Genomic DNA, 18,587 nt, shown 5'->3' on the forward strand with positions numbered 1-18,587 from the left:
TTGGCTACCCCATGAGGGGGGCACCGTCAGAGGAAGGCCTCACACATTTTATTGCATGAGGTTTCAATAGCCCTAGCGGGGGTCCTTCAAGGAGTCCGCAAGGCATGGGAAATGGTGCAAAAGAAGGACAAAGAACTTAGGGGAAGTAGCAATGGGGCCGTCGGCGGCTACCATAGGTGGTTGAAAGCCTAGGCACAAGGTTTAGATTGGCTCCCGAGGTTGAAAGCCGCTAAGGAGGAGGAGGTTGAAGCCCCGGAAGAAAGCAAAGAGGTGCAAGCCCTCAAAATGGAGCTTGAGAAAGCCCAAGCGGTCAAGGAAAAGTTCAAGTCAACAGCCGTTAGGATCCGAAAGGAGAATGCCGAACTAAGAGACGTCAACATAGCCACCGCCAAGGCCTTGGAGCAAGAGACCAAAAGGGCCCGCAAGGAAGAATACGGTCGGAACAAGTTCCGAGGGGCCTTGTGGGGCAGTAACAGCGAACTTAAACTCCGAAGAGAGGAGAGGGACCAGTCACAAGTAGAAGGCATGATTCTGAAAGACGAATTGAAGACTTGCCTGAGGTCAAAAAGGAGCTTGTCCCAAAGGCTGAGCGAGACCGAAACAAACATGTTGGCCATCATCAGCAAGTACAAAGAAGAATTAGATTTGGCCACCGCCCATGAGCACAAGGTGGTGGATGAATACGCCCAAGTGTACACAGAAAAGGAGGCTAGGGGAAGGGTGATTGACTCATTACACCGAGAAGCGATGATGTGGATGGACCGGTTTGCTCTTACTTTGAACGGGAGTCAAGATCTTCTCCGATTACTAGTAAAGGCTAAAGCAATGGCGGACGCATACTCCACCCCCGAAGAAATCCATGGGCTCCTCAGCTATTGTCAGCATATGATAGACTTGACGGCCCATATAATTAGGAACCATTAGGGAGTTCGTGTTGTCACTCAGATCTTGACTAGTTAAAACTTTTTCGAATAAAATCAGTTTATCCCATGATTTTGCTCCAAAAATCTAGTTGTGAAACAAATGCTCCGACACTTTATCTCTGGCATGCATTCATGTTTAATTTCCTCGTTACATACTCCTCACATTTTGTCTCTTTAGGGAAGACACCATAACTAAGCGCGCCCCGAGGCATCCCTATCGCACCAGATCCAAGTCTAGGACTATGGGTGACCTAGAGGAGGTACAAGAATAGATGAAAGCCGACATGTCGGCTTTGAAAGAACAAATGGATTCTATGATGGAAGCTATGCTGGGAATGAAACGACTAATGGAGAGTAACGCCGCCGCTGCTAGCACGGCTGCCGAAGCAGACCTAATTCTCCCGACTGCGACGCACCATCCCATTCCGGACATTGTGGGACGAGGGAGAAACACACCAGGGCATGCCAACAACCCCCATCTGAGGTACAATCGAGGTGCTCACCCCTACGGTTTACTGCCCAACTACACACCACTGACCACGCATGAAGACACGGGTCACATTACTCCCCTCATCCTCGAGGGGCAGCCTCCTCGACATCCTGATAGTGCCCACGAGGATCCTCGAGAGCGCGCTCATTGGGACGTCAACTCCTACTCCCCATTTCTCACTGAAGGGCCGGCGCCCAACGCACTACCTCAACCCAACATCGCGGGAGCGCCTCAAGCCCGCCCAATGCAGCCAATGCTTCTATCCATGGGAGGGCCACCCCCGACAGCGGAAGGAAAGGAGAAACTCGATCTCATCGAAGAGAGATTGAGGGCCATTAGGGGTTCGGCGATTATCCTTTCGTAGATATGACCGACCTGTGCCTGGTGTCGGACGTCATCATCCCCTCGAAGTTCAAAGTACCAGATTTTGATAGGTACAAAGGGACAACTTGTCCTAAAAATCACTTAAAAATGTACTATCGAAAAATGGGTGCATATTCCAGGGACGAGAAGTTATTGATGCACTTCTTTCAAGATAGTTTGGTTGTGGCAGCGATCATCTGGTACACTAACCTAGAAGCTTCCCGCATCCGCACTTGGAAGGATCTGATTACTGCCTTCCTTAGGCAGTATCAGTAAAACACCGACATGGCTCCCGACCGAACCCAGCTGTAGAACATGAGCAAGCGAGAACACGAGTCTTTTAAGGAATATGCTCAGCATTGGAGAGATCTAGCGGCACAAGTGGCCCCTCCCATGGTCGAGAGGGAAATGATTACAATGATAGTGGGTTTGAAGAGGACTTGGTATTCGCCGGAGAAAGGATCAAAGTGGGTTTGAAGAGAGGAAAGTTCGATTACGTCTCCATTGCCGGTACCAGCGGTAGGAGGACCGAAACAGCTGGGGCAAAGAGGAAGGAGGGAGATGCCCACGCTGTCACTTCAACGCCTGCATGGCCCAAGCCGCAACAAAACTCCCACGGTACGCACCAATATGCACAACATCACCCAAGCTTTTTGGCCCGCGCCGAAAGCTCTTCCGACTCAGCACCTGCCCAACCAAGGACTCCCACGTCAACATAGGGGGGGCCCCCGTAGGCTTTGGCTCCAGCCTAACCTCGCCCGGCCGGCAATACCCACCTTGGCATAGGCTCCGACACGGCAAGGAACCCTCCACCCAGGAAGGCTCCGAAATTCACTCCAATCCCAATGGCGTACGAGGACCTCTTGCCATCTCTCATTGCCAACCAACTGGTAGTGGTGACTCTAGGAAAGATCTACCAGCCTCCTTTCCCAAAATGGTATAACCCCAACGCGAATTGTACATACCATGGGGGAACCCCAGGCCACTCAGTCGAACAATGCATGGCTTTGAAACACAAGGTCCAAAGTTTAATAGAAGCAGGATGGTTGACGTTTCAAGAGGACGGGCCCTATATAAAAATAAACCCGCTCGCCAATCATGGAGGGGCAGCTGTTAATGCCATTGAGGTATGTGGGCATGAAAAGGATTCCTGTTTAATGCATCCGGGAGTGCCGCATGACATGGAAATGTGTTCAGCGGTAGGAAATCTATTACAACAAATGATAGACCAAGGCCGGCTTGAGGTCAGCAACGAGGAGGAAGAAGAACAACATATATGCATGCAATCAACAAATAAGGAAAGTCCTAAGAAACATAAACCCTTGGTAATACACTTCACCAGGGACACTTCTCCCCAAAGGCTCCGACACCCCTCAGAGGTATCGGGCGTTAGACTTGTTCCTTTCCCTTACAAAAGCAGTCACGCAGTCCCATGGAAGTACGCCCCTCCGGGCGACAGGATGGAAGAAGCTACCGACATCGGCTCACTATCGGCCAAAGTAACCAACATCATCGGCTTAAGCGGCATAAACCGCAGCGGTCGCGTGTTTGCACCTCCCGACTTGCCAGCGCAGCCCACGAATGCTAAAGGGAAGGCAAAGGTGATCGAAGGACAAAGCATCAAGGCGATCCCCGCACCGGACGAGGATGTTCCAACGGGGGGATTCGCCGAGGGAAAAGAGGGCCGCGGTAAGAAAGAGGTATCGCTCGAGGAGGCCAGCGAGTTCCTCCGCATTTTCCAACAGAGCAAGTTCGAGGTCATTAAACAACTCAACAAGACCCCGACTAGGGTCTCTCTTCTGGAACTACTTATGAGCTCTGAGCCTCACCGAGCGTTGTTGGTGAAGGTTTTGAATGAAGCTCACATGGCCCAAGGCATCTTCGTAGAAGGCTTTGAGGGGATCGCCAATAACATCACAGCTAACAACTACCTCACCTTCGCCAAGGAGGAAATTCTTGCCGATGGGAGAGGGCATAATAGGGCTTTAAATGTGTCGGTCAAATGCATGGAACATATTATGGCTAAAGTACTCATTGACAACGGCTCAAGCCTGAATGTGATGCCCAAGAGCATGTTGGAGAAGTTGTCGTTCAACGCCTCCAACCTGATGCCGAGTTCCATGGTGGTCCGGGCCTTCAACGATAGCCGCTGAGAGGTAAGAGGAGAGATCGACCTCCCAGTACAGATAGGGCCTCACACCTGCGGAGTTATATTCCAAGTGATGGATATCAACCCGGCCTATAGTTGTCTGTTGGGGCGTCCATGGATCCACTCAGTGGGATTCGTCCCCTCCACACTTCACCAAAAGCTGAAATTTGTAGTGGAAGGACATTTGGTCAAAGTATCAGGCGAGGAAGATGTCCTGGTAAGTTGTTCTTCCTCTACGCCGTATGTGGAAGCCGTGGAGGAGTCATTGGAAACGGCTTTCCAATCCTTTAAGGTGGTAAGCGACGCCTCCATAGAATTCCTCCCAAGGAAGCCCCGCCTGTCTGGCGCAGCAATGATGGTGGCCCGGGTGATGTTGGGGCACGACTACGAGCCCGAAATGGGTTTGGGCAAGGATAACGATGGCAAGGCCAGCCTAGTAAGTGTCAAAGGAAACCGCGGAAAATTCAGGTTAGGCTATAAACCTACACAGGCTGACGTAAGGAAAAACATCTCGGGAAGGGAGAACAAAGGCCAAGGCCCACGGTCAGGACAGCAAGCCAAAGAGGTTCCACCGTGCCACATCAGTAGAAGCTTCGTGAGTGCGGGTTTAAGGCGAGAAGGACAAGTCGCCACAATATGTGATGAAGACTCCCCGAGGAGGTCGAATTTGGTGCAGCCATGCCCTCTTGGCTTCCAGCTAGGGAACTGGCGGGTGAAGGAATGCCTTGAAGTTTACGCGACAAGCATAATGTAACTTTTTAGCTTCAAACCCTACGGTTGGGCCTAGGCTTTAGGGTTTCCTTTTGTTATGGTGTTATGTCTTTTTTTCTTGAAAGTTATAATATAAAGATCTTACTTCATCTGTTCTTGCGCCTCCACCCATTCTCATTCATTTGCATGTTTATTTTCTTGTTACGCTTAAACAATGCAGATCCAACGACTAGTCCCACGAAGGTACTAATACCGGGGACCCGGCCGTCGATTTCGAGCAAGAAACGAGTCAGATGGAGGATGAAGAAGACGAAGATGTGGGACTTCCCCCAGAGCTAGAGAGGATAATTGCTCGGGAAGACCGAGAGATGAAGCCACACTAAGAAGAAATGGAGCTCGTAGACTTGGGTGCCAGCGGGGAAAGGAAGGAAGTAAAGGTAGGCACGGGTATGACTCCAACCATCCGTGAGGAGTTAGTGGCCCTACTGAGGGACTACCAAGACATCTTCGTTTGGTCATACCAAGACATGCCTGGCTTAAGCCACGACATTATGCAGCACAGGTTACCTCGGAACTCCGTTTGTTCTCCGGTGAAACAAAAGCTAACGAGAATGAAACCCGAAATGTCGTTGAAGATCAAAGAGGAGGTGAAAAAGCAGTTCGACGTTGGTTTCTTGGCGGTAGCTCAATACCCCGAGTGGGTGGCCAACATTGTGCCAGTCCCTAAGAAAGATGGGAAGGTACAAATATGTGTGGACTATCGGGACTTGAACCGAGCCAATCCCAAAGATAATTTCCCTCTGCCACACATTGATGTCCTCATGGACAACATAGCCAATTTCGCTTTGTTTTCCTTCATGGACGGGTTCTTGGGTTACAATCGAATAAAGATGGCGCTAGAGGATATGGAAAAGACCATGTTCGTCAACCTGTGGGGGACGTTCTCCTATAAGGTGATGTCCTTTAGGCTCAAGAACACCGGGGCAACCTATCAACAGACTATGGTAGCTTTTTTCCACGACATGATGCACAGAGAAATCGAAGTCTACGTAGAGGACATGATCGTGAAATCCAAAACTGAGGAGGAACACCTTGTCAACTTATGGAGGTTGTTTGAGAGGCTCAGGAAGTATCAATTGAGGTTAAACCCCGCTAAGTGCACCTTCAGGGTAAAGTCGGGAAAACTGCTGGGCTTCATCATAAGTAAGAAAGGGATAGAGGTGGACCCCAAAAAGGTGAAGGTCATCCTCGAGATGCCAGAACCGTACACCAAGAAGCAGGTCCGAGGTTTCCTAGGGCGTTTAAACTACATTGCTAGATTCATATCACAGCTCACAGCTACCTGTGAGCCACTTTTCAAGCTCTTACCTACAAGTGGTTGGGAAAATCAAACAGCGCCTAATGAACCCTCCAATACTTATGTCACTGATACCCGGGAGACCTCTTGTCCTGTACATGACAGTTTTAGACGAGTCGATGGGGTGCATGCTGGGGCAGCATGACGAGTCCGGAAAAAGAGAGCAGGTCGTCTACTACCTAAGTAAGAAGTTCACGGCCTGTGAGATGAACTACTCCCTGCTGGAAAGGACATGTTGCGCCTTGGTATGGACGTCCCACTGTCTAAGACAATACATGCTGATTCATACCACCTGGCTGGTATCAAAGATGGACTCAGTCAAGTACATCTTCGAGAAGCCCGCTCTTATGGGACAGATCACTCGATGACAGGTTTTGCTATCCGAGTTTGACATAGTCTACTGTAAATCATGTAGGTTTTGATGACGTCAAAAAGAATTTGCTTGACAAAGGGGGAGAATGTGAATCATGCATATCTTGATGATGTCGGAAAGAAATCACTTGATTATCATCATCAAAAAGGGGGAGAATGTGAATGTATGAATACATGAATTTTGATGATGCTAAAAGAAGAATCAAACAAAGTTGCTTCAAAGGATAAGCATGGCTTCAAGATTAATATAAGATTGCTTCAACAAACAAAGCCTTGCTTCAAGATTAACTCGAGATCAAGCCTTGCCTTAAAACAAAGTGCTTTCAAGACATGCAAGGCTCTGGTAATCGATTATCAGGCAGTGTAATCGATTACTAGAAGACAGGGTTGAGAAATAGCTGTTGAAAATGGTTTTGAATTTGAATTTTCAACATGTAATTGATTACCATATGTCTATAATCGATTACTAGCAATGAAACTCCTAAAATTCAAATTCAAAATTCATGACCCTTCAAATTATAACTGTGTAATCGATTACACAGGCATTGTAATCGATTACCAATGGAGAGTTTTCAGAAAATCTGCCAACAATCACATCTTTTCATTGGATTTGTGAATGGTCATCAAAGGCCTATAAATAGGTGACTTGGGAATGAATTTTCATGAGAGTGTTTTGCTGGTCCAAAATGTCTTATCCTCTCAAAAGAAAATGAGAGAGATTCCAAGAGAACTTCATGGTCAAATGCTCTCTCAAATGAAACTCTTGGGCAAACACTTGCAAATCCATTAAGAGTTCATCCATGGACTTCAATTGTAATATCCTTCTCTTCAAGAGAGAATTGTTCTTTCTTTCTTCTCATTCAATGAGATTGATTAAGGGACCGAGGGTCTTTTAAGTTGTAAGGAAAGCTAAACACAGGGGATGGGATGTCCATGTGTGGTTCAAACTTTGTAAACGGATTTTTACAAAAGGAGTAAAAAATCTCAAGTAGGTTGCTTGAGTACTGGACGTAGGCACGGAATTTTCCGAACCAGTATAAAACTGTGTTTGCATTCTCTCTTCCCTTATCTCATTTATTTTGTTGCAATCAATTTTGTCTTTCATGTTTAAAGAACATTATTAAATTGATTGTTGCTTCTTCTGCATTCTGATCCTATCACTTTTAGAAGGGGGTTGAAAGTTTGTTAGTGGGAAATTAATTCACCCCTTCTTAAGATTTTTGAGGCCACATGTCCAACAAGTGGTCTCAGAGCAGGGTTCTTGTCTAAAGTTTAAAAACTTCAAGAATAGATATGGCCTCATCCAACTTTCCATTTCCTGAGGAAAAATCTATTAATAGGCCTCTTATGTTCAATGGTGAAGGTTATCATTATTGGAAAACCCAAATGCAGATCTTTAAAGAAGCCATAGATTTAAAGATATGGGAAGCCATTGAATTTGATCGCTTTATTCCTACAATGGTAGAGAGAAATGCAACTACATAAAAAAAACTAGAGAAGAAAGAAGATGAAGATGAAAGAAGAAAGAAGAAGATTCCTCCTTAGCCCCAAAATGATGAATGCGATCAATATGGGCACATGAGATTCAATTGCCCTGTTTTCAAAAGAAGAATGAAAAATTTGACAAGAGGAATTTCAAAGAGAAGAAACAAAAGAAAGGATACATCACTTGGGAAGATAATGTCATAAATTCTTCAAGTGATTCAGAGAATAAAATCATAAGTATGGGTATCATGATGAAAGACTATGAAAACAGAGAAGAGCAAAGTCGATACATTGATAGCTATTTCTCCAAACACATGGCATGCATCAAAGTTTATTCATATTTCTCCCCAAGATAAGTGGATATGTGATTTATGAAGACAACAAACAAAGGCCACATTTCTCCCCAAGAAAAGTGGATCTCAAGAAAAATGAATATGTGATTTATGGAGACAACAAAGGCCACTTGATCAACAAGCCCAACAAGTGATATCAAATGATGCCAACAGGTCACTTGTCTTTGTTTGATTACTTTTTATGCTTGTTTTCTACTTGAGTTTAGATTGTCCTTGATGATTGTGATTGAATTTGATTGATTGTGTTTTTTGATTGATGTGTTTGTTTTTGGTTGATTGATATTCAATGTTTGTTAGTTTGATTGATTGATTATATTTTATATTTGATTAATTGTGTTTGATGATTGTTTTTGATTGAGTTTTGATTATCTTTGATAATTGGTTTTGATTGTGTTTTGTTGATTACTTGTGTTTGATTGTGTTTTTGATTGATGTGTTATTGTACTTGTTTTTTCTTGATTAATATTGAATGATTGTTTTAATGCCTTTTGGTATCACTTGATTCTTATACATTGCAACAAGTGGCAACATTTTTCTTCTCCCTATTCATGATTTGTTTTTGATGTTGACAAAGGGGGAGAGAAAGATAAAAGATAAAATAGTAAGGAAAAATTATCTATTTTTATGAGAACTTTTTATATATGAAAAATATGAAATCTTCAATTGTCTCATATAAGCAATCATTGCAAAACCAAGGGGGAGTAAACTATATGCAAATAGATATTTTTGTTGTTGTTGCTCCTAACCTACAAGTGGTTGTCATCATCAAAAAGGGGGAGAATGTAAATCATGAAGATTTTGATGATGTCAAGAAGATCAAGCCTTGGATAATGGTTGTCATCATCAAAAAGGGGGAGAATGTAAATCATGCAGGTTTTGATGATGTCAAAAAGAATTTGCTTGACAAAGGGGGAGAATGTGAAATTGTGAATCATGCATATCTTGATGATGTCGAAAAGAAATCACTTGATTATCATCATCAAAAAGGGGGAGAATGTAAATGTATGAATACATGAATTTTGATGATGCCAAAAGAAGAATCAAACAAAGTTGCTTCAAAGGATAAGCATGGCTTCAAGATTAATACAAGATTGCTTCAACAAACAAATCCTTGCTTCAAGATTAACTCGAGATCAAGCCTTGCCTTAAAACAAAGTGCTTTCAAGACATGCAAGGCTCTGGTAATCGATTACCAGGCAGTGTAATCGATTACTAGAAGACAGGGTTGAGAAATAGCTGTTGAAAATGGTTTTGAATTTGAATTTTCAACATGTAATTGATTACCATATGTCTATAATCGATTACTAGCAACGAAACTCCTAAAATTCAAATTCAAAAGTCATGACCCTTCAAATTATAACTGTGTAATCGATTACACAGGCATTGTAATCGATTACCAGTGGAGAGTTTTCAGAAAATCTGCCAACAATCACATCTTTTCATTGGATTTGTGAATGGTCATCAAAGGCCTATAAATAGGTGACTTGGGCATGAATTTTCATGAGAGAGTTTTGCTGGTCCAAAATGTCTTATCCTCTCAAAAGAAAATGAGAGAGATTCCAAGAGAACTTCATTGCTAAATGCTCTCTCAAACGAAACTCTTGGGCAAACACTTGCAAATCCATTAAGAGTTCATCCATGGACTTCAATTGTAATATCCTTCTCTTCAAGAGAGAATTGTTCTTTCTTTCTTCTCATTCAATGAGATTGATTAAGGGGTCGAGGGTCTTTTAAGTTGTAAGGAATGCTAAACACAGGGGATGGGATGTCCATGTGTGGTTCAGACTTTGTAAACGGATTTTTACAAAGGGAGTAAAAAATCTCAAGTGGGTTGCTTGAGTACTGGACGTAGGCACGGAATTTGCCGAACCAGTATAAAACTGTGTTTGCATTCTCTCTTCCCTTATCTCATTTATTTTGTTGCAATCAATTTTGTCTTTCATGTTTAAAGAATATTATTAAATTGATTGTTGCTTCTTCTACATTCTGAGCCTATCACTTTTAGAAGGGAGTTGAAAGTTTGTTAGTGAGAAATTAATTCACCCCTTCTTAAGATTTTTGAGACCACATGTCCAAAATCTACGTCACCCAAAAGGTGATAAAGGGAAGTGCCTTGGCAGATTATCTGGCTCAACAGCCTATCAATGATTATCAACCCATGCATCCCGAGTTCCCAGATGCGAACATCATGGCCTTATTTGAAGAGAAGCTAGACAAGGACAGGGACAAGTGGATCATGTGGTTTGATGGAGCGTGTAACACTTTAGGCCATGGCGTCGGGGCAGCATTGGTCTCTCCGGATAATCAATACATACCTTTCACGTCCATACTTGGTTTCGACTGCACCAACAACATGGCTAAATATGAAGCATGCGCCCTAGGTGTCCAGGCAGCAATTGACTTCAACTTCAAGCTACTCAAGGTGTACGGAGACTCGGCGTTGGTGATTCACCAGCTGAGAAGAGAGTGGGAAACTAGGGATCCAAAATTGATACCCTACCAGACCTATATCAAGGAGCTGGCTGAGTTATTTGATGAGATCTCTTTCCACCACGTTCCCCGTGAGGAAAATCAAATGGCCGACGCGCTTGTCACTTTGGCGTCCATGTTCCAGCTGACGCCACATGGAGACCTGTCATACATTGAGTTCAGGTGTCGTGGCAGGCCTGCACATTGTTGTTTGGTAAAAAAGGAGTGGGACAGCAAGCCTTAGTATTTCGACATCAAGTGATACGTTGAAAGCAAGGAATACCCACCGGAGGCTTCCGACAACGACAAGAGAACATTAAGGAGATTGGCGACTGGTTTCTTCTTAAGCGGAAACATACTATACAAGAGAAACCATGACATGGTTTTGCTTCGATGCGTGAATGCTAGGAAACCACGATGGCTCCTTCAGTACGCATGCTAACGGGCACTCCATGGCTAGGAAGATCCTGAGGGCGGGCTATTATTGGCTCACCATGGAGAGCGACTGTTGCCTCCATGTAAGGAAGTGTCACAAATGCCAAACGTTCACAGACAATGTCAACGCTCCACCCCTGCCATTGAATGTATTGGTCGTGTCGTGGCCCTTTTCCATGTGGGGGATAGATGTATTGGTCGTGCCATGGCCCAAAGCTACGAATGGACATTGTTTCATCTTGGTTGCAATCGATTACTTCACCAAGTGGGTCCAAACTGCCTCGTACGCTAGCATCACGAGGAGTGTGGTGGTCAGGTTCATCAAGAGGGAGATAATCTGTCGATATGGGTTGCCAAGGAAGATTATCACAGACAATGGCACCAATTTGAATAATAAAATGATGGGGGAGATGTGCGAGGAATTTAAGATCCAACACCACAATTTCACACCCTACAGATCCAAGATGAATGGAGCGGTGGAGGCAACCAACAAGAATATCAAGAAGATTATTCAGAAAATGACCATGTCATACAAGGACTGGCATGAGATGCTCCCTTTCGCGCTGCATGGTTACCGAACCTCGGTGTGCACCTCGACCGGGGCAACGCCATTTTTTTTGGTGTACGGAATGGAGGCCATGCTACCATTTGAGGTGGAAATCTTGTCATTAAGAATCTTGGTGGAGTCCAGATTAAAGGAATCAGAGTGGGACCAAGCGCATTTTGATCAGCTCAATCTCATAGAAGGCAAGCGTCTAGCCGCTATGAGCCATGGGCGTTTGTACCAGAGACGGGTGAAGAACACTTTCGACAAGAAGGTACACCCTCGCAAGTTCAGTGAAGGGGACCTGGTGCTGAAGAAAGTCTCTCATGCCTTAAGAGACAATAGGGGAAAGTGGGCCCCAAACTATGAAGGGCCCTTCGTCGTAAAGAAAGCTTTCTCCGGAGGGGCCCTTGTGCTCACAAACATGGATGACGAGGAACTACATTCACCCGTGAACGCCGACATCGTCAAGCGATACTACGCTTGAGGCTTAAGGCAATTAAGAGAATCACTGCATGTTTGTATTCTATGGTTTCCCCCAGGGATTCCTGTTTCTTTGTAAGCTTTAGTCGCAATCATTTAAAGAGCATCAGATTGATGATTCGTTTTTCCAACCCTCGCGTTGTGCCATTTTTGCCTTAGATGCGTTTTCTTTTAATGATCCGAGCCTTTTCACTTGATCCATGGGGGTGTCGCAAGCGCTTGATTAAAATTGAACACAATGGGCTTTTGTTAAAAGTTATTGCATTTGTACTGTTCATGCATACACACGTACATGCATATTTGTATCTTGTGAATCAAAAGACAGGGACAGGTTTGTTTCAAGCGAGGTTCAATACCGCACCAAATCCAAGACAGAGATGAACCAAGGTAAGTGGTAGCGTAGCCATGTTTTACTGCGTGATGTCATTTCCTGCTTTCAGATGCTTGGGGACGAGTACGAGCAGACGCTAGGCTCGTGGTCCGTAGATCATCATCCCACGTCCGGCTCCGGACGATAAAGAAGCACTACTGGGAGGCAGTATAGTATCCTTTAAGTTTCTGACTATTATTATTGTTATGTCTCTAAAGGTAATGATCGAATATGCCTAACTTACCCTAGGGACTTCAAGTAAGCGAGCGCTGACCCAAAGGGAACACGCAATTTCTTCGCAAAGAATTTTGCAAAAAAAAAATGCACAGGGTTAGCTCGCCTGGGCGAGCATCCCCCTGCATGAATTAGTTTAAAAAGAGGAGGGAGGGTGAGTTTCTTCACCCAAAACTTCTCCCCATCACTCAAGAACGCCATCACCCACGAGATTGGCCATCCTTCACTCCTAGGTCACCATTATTTTGCGTTTCCAACTTCGTTTTGCATTGTTGTTCATCCCCAACAAGTAAGTACCTCATCCTTGGTCTCTCTAGCTTTCCATTGATGCTTTTTGGTGCTCTAAGTTGCATGTTTTGGTAAAAAATGTGAGCAAGTTATCCTTGAATTGTTGCTTGTTTTTGTTGAGTTGAAGGGTTGTAGGCAATGACCTTAGGCCTAAATTGTATTCTGAAAATATTAGGCATGCCACATTGCCCCCACCCCCTTGCTATTTGTGCCTAAACATGCGCTCATCAAGTGCTCGGTGAAATGCCTCAATGGCATTTGGGCATAGTTTTGTGAGGAATAGCCTATGAAGCAAATTGGTATGCAAATGTTCGCCATTTTGGGCATGTAGGCGGTTTCCATAAGGACTAGAATGGCACTTTAGGCCTAGGAACCAACGTTTGTTTTTTGGATGAAAGAAAATACAAGAGTGAGTGCTTGTGAGGTGAAGTTTACCTTGTAGGCCAACAATCAACTTTGGGTTGTACCATGATGTTTGCTTTACACCTAGATACTTTGAAAATATTGCTCGTCATGCACTTGTAGGTAGGATAGGTAGCAAAAATACCTCAAATACCTTGGGTAGCAAAAATACCCCAATTAATTTAGGTAGCAAAAATGCTTTTGTTAATTTTCTTAATTAATTTAGTTATCAAATACCTTCGTTGAAGATACTTGGATGTATATAAGTAGACAAAATGCCTCGTTGATTTGATTAATGTAGGTAACAAAATGCCTTTGTCAATCATGTGGGTAGCAAAACTATTTCTTTTAAATGTGTATATATTGCTTGTTAGGTAGCAAGAGTGCCTCGTGAGGTGTATATATTGCATGATAGGTAACCAAAATACCATATTGATTGAATTAACACGGGTGACAAAGATACTTTGTTAATTTAATTAATTTAAGTGCCTTACAAGATATGCATGATTTAAGTAGCAAAAGTGCTTGAATATGCACATACGCAATTCTTAGGTAGCCGAAATACTTTGAAATGCATGTATGTGATCTTAAAGGTAGCCAAAATACTTTGAAAATGCGTGTATGTGATTTAGGTAGCAAAATGCTTTGAATGTGTGGGAGTTTGCCCAAATTCACATTAACATTTGCATGTTGGAAGGAGTGGTATACCTCTGTTGTTTGGTCATGCTTATAAGATGGCAATTCTGGGTAAGCTGACTTCCCGAATGTTTTGTCTTCCGCAGGAGATGGCTCCGAAGAAGCTCTCCACAAAGATGTCCAGGAGGGACGCCCATGGAGAAGGCTCCAGCGCCCCCGTAGAGTTTGACAGTCACCGATTCCAGAGTGCCGAGCACCAGCAGCGTTTCGAGGCCATCAAGGGATGGTCGCTCGAGAAGGTAAGGCACGTCCAGCTCAGAGAGGATGAGTACCCAAACTTCCAGGAGGAGATAGCTTGCAGGCATTGGGCACCTCTAGTGACTCACATGGCCAAGTTCGACCCTGAGATAGTCCTAGAGTTCTACGCCAACGCCTGGCCCATGGAGGAGGGAGTTCGGGACATGCGTTCATGGGTAAGGGTCAGTGGATTCCCTTCGACGCAGATGCCCTCAACCAATTCTTGGGCCACCCGCTGATCTTGGAGGAGGACCAGCAGTGCTAGTTCAGCCAGAGAAGGGACCAGGCCTCTGCCTTTGACCAGGAGGCCATCGCCTAGCTGTTGTGCATGTCGGGGCAGGACTTTGCTGGACCGCTACGGGGACGCGGGTGCAGATCATGCGCACCAGCATAACTACTCTGACCCAAATATGGATGACATTGTTACTCAGCAACATCCTGCCCAGCGACCATAACTCTGACCTCCCTCTGCCTAAGTGCCAGCTGGTGTATTCCATCCTGACACGAATGATCGTTCACGTGGCCTAGATAATTGCTGACACCATTTATTTGTTTGCAGGGACGGCGCCCACTCTGCCAGTTCTACGGAGTACCTGTCACCCCCAACAAGGTAATCCAGCCACCGATCACCCGAGCTTTCATCAAGAAATATTGCACCCCTAGGTAGACGCAGGGGGACACACAACAGGCTGCGGACATGTCACCACCTCAGCAGCCCGATTCGGTTAGACCACTGAGCATGGAGTAGTATCTATGGCATGTGGTTCGCCAGCAGGCGGCCAACCACCGCGGACAGGTGCAGTTGCATGAGTGCTTCTACCGCTTCAGCCTCAGCCAGCAGGGGCAGGGCTCCACTCTTTTTGTATGCCCTACCCCAGAGCAGTTTGGGGCTGAGGTCACGTGGCCTGGAGACTGGCCCACTGAGGAGGGAGCTGGACCAGCAGGATCCCCCGGTGATGCGGAGGAAGCCCATATGGATGAGGATATGACCAACCTGCTCGGTTGCCTAGGAGGGAGCGGAGCCACATGACCAAGGTCGTCGGACTTGTGATTCCATTATGATCTAACATTACTGCTTTCAGTTATTGTTTTTGTTTCCATGGTGATCTAACATTGCTGCTTTCAGTTATTGTTTTTGTTTCCATTGTGACCTAACATTGTTGCTTTCAGTTATTGTTTGTTTCCATTATGATCTAACGCTGCTGCTTTCAGTTATTGTGTTTGCTTCCACTGTGATCTGACATTATGGCTCTCAGTTTGTTTTGTCATTGTTTTTCATTGTGACTTATCATTGCATTTTTCCTGTTACTTTGACGTTGTGATTTGACGTAGGTAGGTCTTGCGTACCCTCGTTCGCACGACTTTTCAAAAAATGTGTGATCGCAAATATCAACTATGTCGAGAGTGCATGTTTGTTTTCACTCTTTTGTCATAAAAACAAAAATGGCTAAAAAGAAAAAATAAAATTGGTTAACTGAAAAGCCAACACGCTTTGAAACAAAAAAAAAAAAAAAAGAGATGAAGGGTGGATGCTGTGCGTTTTTCTCGAGCCCTCGAAACAGATTCGGATGAATGTGTGAATTGATAAAAGAGCATGTATTGGAAACACTGGGTTGACTTAAATAGGAAAAATGAATCCTGAGCCCTAGTGTCATGTGACCATAAAACTTGATGCTTGAGTATCCACATGGGTGCACGCATGACCAGTTTTGCATAAAATTTCCAAATCATCATTGTTGCATGTGTGTCATGGAAATAATGCAGGACATTCCTTTATCCCTGAACTGCTGGCCAAACCAATGCCCTGACAGATATCATGTCCAGCCGTTCTACAAGCCTTGAGCCAAAATCCCAACTCACCATAAACCTTGACCCAGGGTGAGAATGTCCATCATCACCCTTGGAAGAAAACAAAAAAAAGTGAAGGAAGAGAAAAGAAAAAAAAAAAAAGGTTCCCGATCAAAGATCGGAAGGAAGCAAAAGAATAAAATTCTCAATCAAAGATTGGAAGAAAACAAAAAAAAAAAAAAAGGAAAATTCTCGATCGAAGATCGGAAGAAAACAAAAGAAATATACAAAAAGGTCTTTGGACCAGACAATATTTGAACAAAACAGAACTGTCACCAGCAAACAAGAAAAGAAAGGAAACCATGGCTTGAAGTGGTCATCTCCCTTTGATTACCAACCAAAATCCTGTGCGATGGCAACTTTCTTGCCCCTCACTAATCAAACACAGTCATAGTGAGGTTCAGCTCGAACGAAATTAGTGTCTTATCTTTACTTCCCTTTTATCTCCAATAAAAGATAAGTAAAGAGGGGCAACTGTCATACCCTAATTTCGTCCAGGGACACTTGCGGTCGGCTTTCGAGCCTTGTTTGTTCCCTTTGGGACCCTCAAAAAGAGCGTTGTTACGTAATCCGTAAAAGTTCCGCAACATTCCAGAAGTCAAAAAGAGCGTTGTTGCGTAATCCGTAAAGTTCCGCAACATTCTGGAAGTCAAAAAGAGCATTGTTGCGTAATCCGTAAAGTTCTGCAACATTTTGGAAGTCAAAAAGAGTCTCGTTGCGTAATCCGTAAAGTTCCGCAACGTTTCGGAGAGAGATCGATAAAAAAACACAAAGGGGTGTACTTTCAAGCCGAGGCGCTTCCTTAACGCTTCCGAGACATTTTCGTAAGCGATGTCATGGAGATTCTTCACCGTTCTTCATCGTTCTTCATTCGTTCTTTGTCGTTCTTTGGTCTTCAACTGGTAAGTTCTTGAAATTGAATCTTTCAATTCATTTTATGCACCCTTAGTGGTCCATACTTGTTTTGTGTACTTTCACTTTCATTTCGTTTACTTTCTGTACCTCTTTTTTCCATTTTTTAACGAGCTTTAACCAATCATTTAAGCCGTTATCTCGCCTAATAAATGATATAATGAATTTCAACCGATCATTTGTGTTGTAATATAGTTTAATCAATGTTAAAACAAAATCTAACCGATCGTTCACGTTGTAACCTTGGTTAAACCAAAAAAAAGGGGCAAAATAATAATAAAATAATAAAAAAATCAATTGGACATTTTTTCTTTGGAAGTTTCCTTGAACGAATTGACTAATAACCAAAGTGAAACTAAGGCTAAAATCAACTCACAAATCAAGCTTTTGTCCGCAAAAATCACTTGAAATCGTTTTAAGGTCCAACGCCTTAAATAGTCCTCTTTGTTGTTATTGGTTAAAATGGACCATTCAAAGCATAAAACCAACACATAAACTTTACCGTTTTTTTCAAAAACTACGTAGATCTGAGTTCCTCATCACAATTGAGGATACGTAGGAGCAAAAGCCCCGCTTTTTTCAACCACACCAAGAGATCGTTAATGGTCCAACGCCTTAACATTTCTCTCCTTTCAAAAATCAAGATATCGTTAATGGTCCAACGCCTTAACGTTTCTCTCCTTTCAAAAAACCAAGAAATCGTTAATGGTTCAACACCTTAACATTTCTCTCCTTTCCAAAAATCAAAAGATCATTTAATGGTCCAACGCCTTAAACGAATTTTGTTCGGTTAAAATATATTTTGTGAAAAAAGATAAAAACAACTTAACCAACGTTTAGTTCTAAAGAACTATGTAGGTCTGATTTCATCATCACAATTGAGGATACGTAGGAGCGAAGGAAAACACCCTTGTCGACCACAAAAAGATAAAAAAAACGTAAAAAGCATAAAAATACAAAAAAAACATAATAAAGGAAAAAATAAAAACAGTTTGAAGTCATGATATTGCACATTTAATTAAAAGGCTGTCGTCCCTTGTGATGGACGCGTGGGGTGCTAATACCTTCCTCGTGCATAAAAACAATTGTCGAACCTTTCACGATTAAAGTTCATAGACCACACGTTCCGGTTTTTCCGACGTTTTCCTCGAATAAACGTTGGTGGTGACTCTGCACATTTTTCTTTCTTGGAAGACGCACCTGTGAGCCTCGCTTCACTCTCCCCCTGAAGGGTAGGTTGCGACAGGAGGGAAGCAGAGCAGCACAACGTAAGGAGAAAGAGAAGAAAGGGAGAAAGCTTTTAAAATTTTAAGTGAAGAACAATTTCACCACTTCACTTAAAATGTTGGGTGCACAAATAGTTTTACTGGCTGCACAAAGCAATTTCCTTAACTAGGTTATTCTTTCCTGCCTCCAAAAATTGCTTCCTAGACCTTTTAGGATTATTTTTTTAATTTATGGATCAA

At 43.7% G+C, this 18,587-nt stretch overlaps 1 protein-coding gene across 1 annotated transcript; it reads left to right on the plus strand.

Moving 5' to 3' along the window:
- The first annotated feature begins 2,621 nt into the window (after window positions 1-2,621).
- Window positions 2,622-3,929, plus strand: LOC113001876 (uncharacterized). Its single transcript, XM_026128747.1, has one exon. It carries the CDS (start codon window positions 2,622-2,624, stop codon window positions 3,927-3,929), a length of 1,308 nt encoding a protein of 435 aa, XP_025984532.1.
- Window positions 3,930-18,587: the final 14,658 nt, after the last annotated feature.

Source organism: Glycine max, chromosome 6 (genome assembly GCF_000004515.6).
Source record: "Glycine max cultivar Williams 82 chromosome 6, Glycine_max_v4.0, whole genome shotgun sequence".
In the NCBI taxonomy this organism is placed as follows: Eukaryota; Viridiplantae; Streptophyta; class Magnoliopsida; order Fabales; family Fabaceae; genus Glycine; species Glycine max.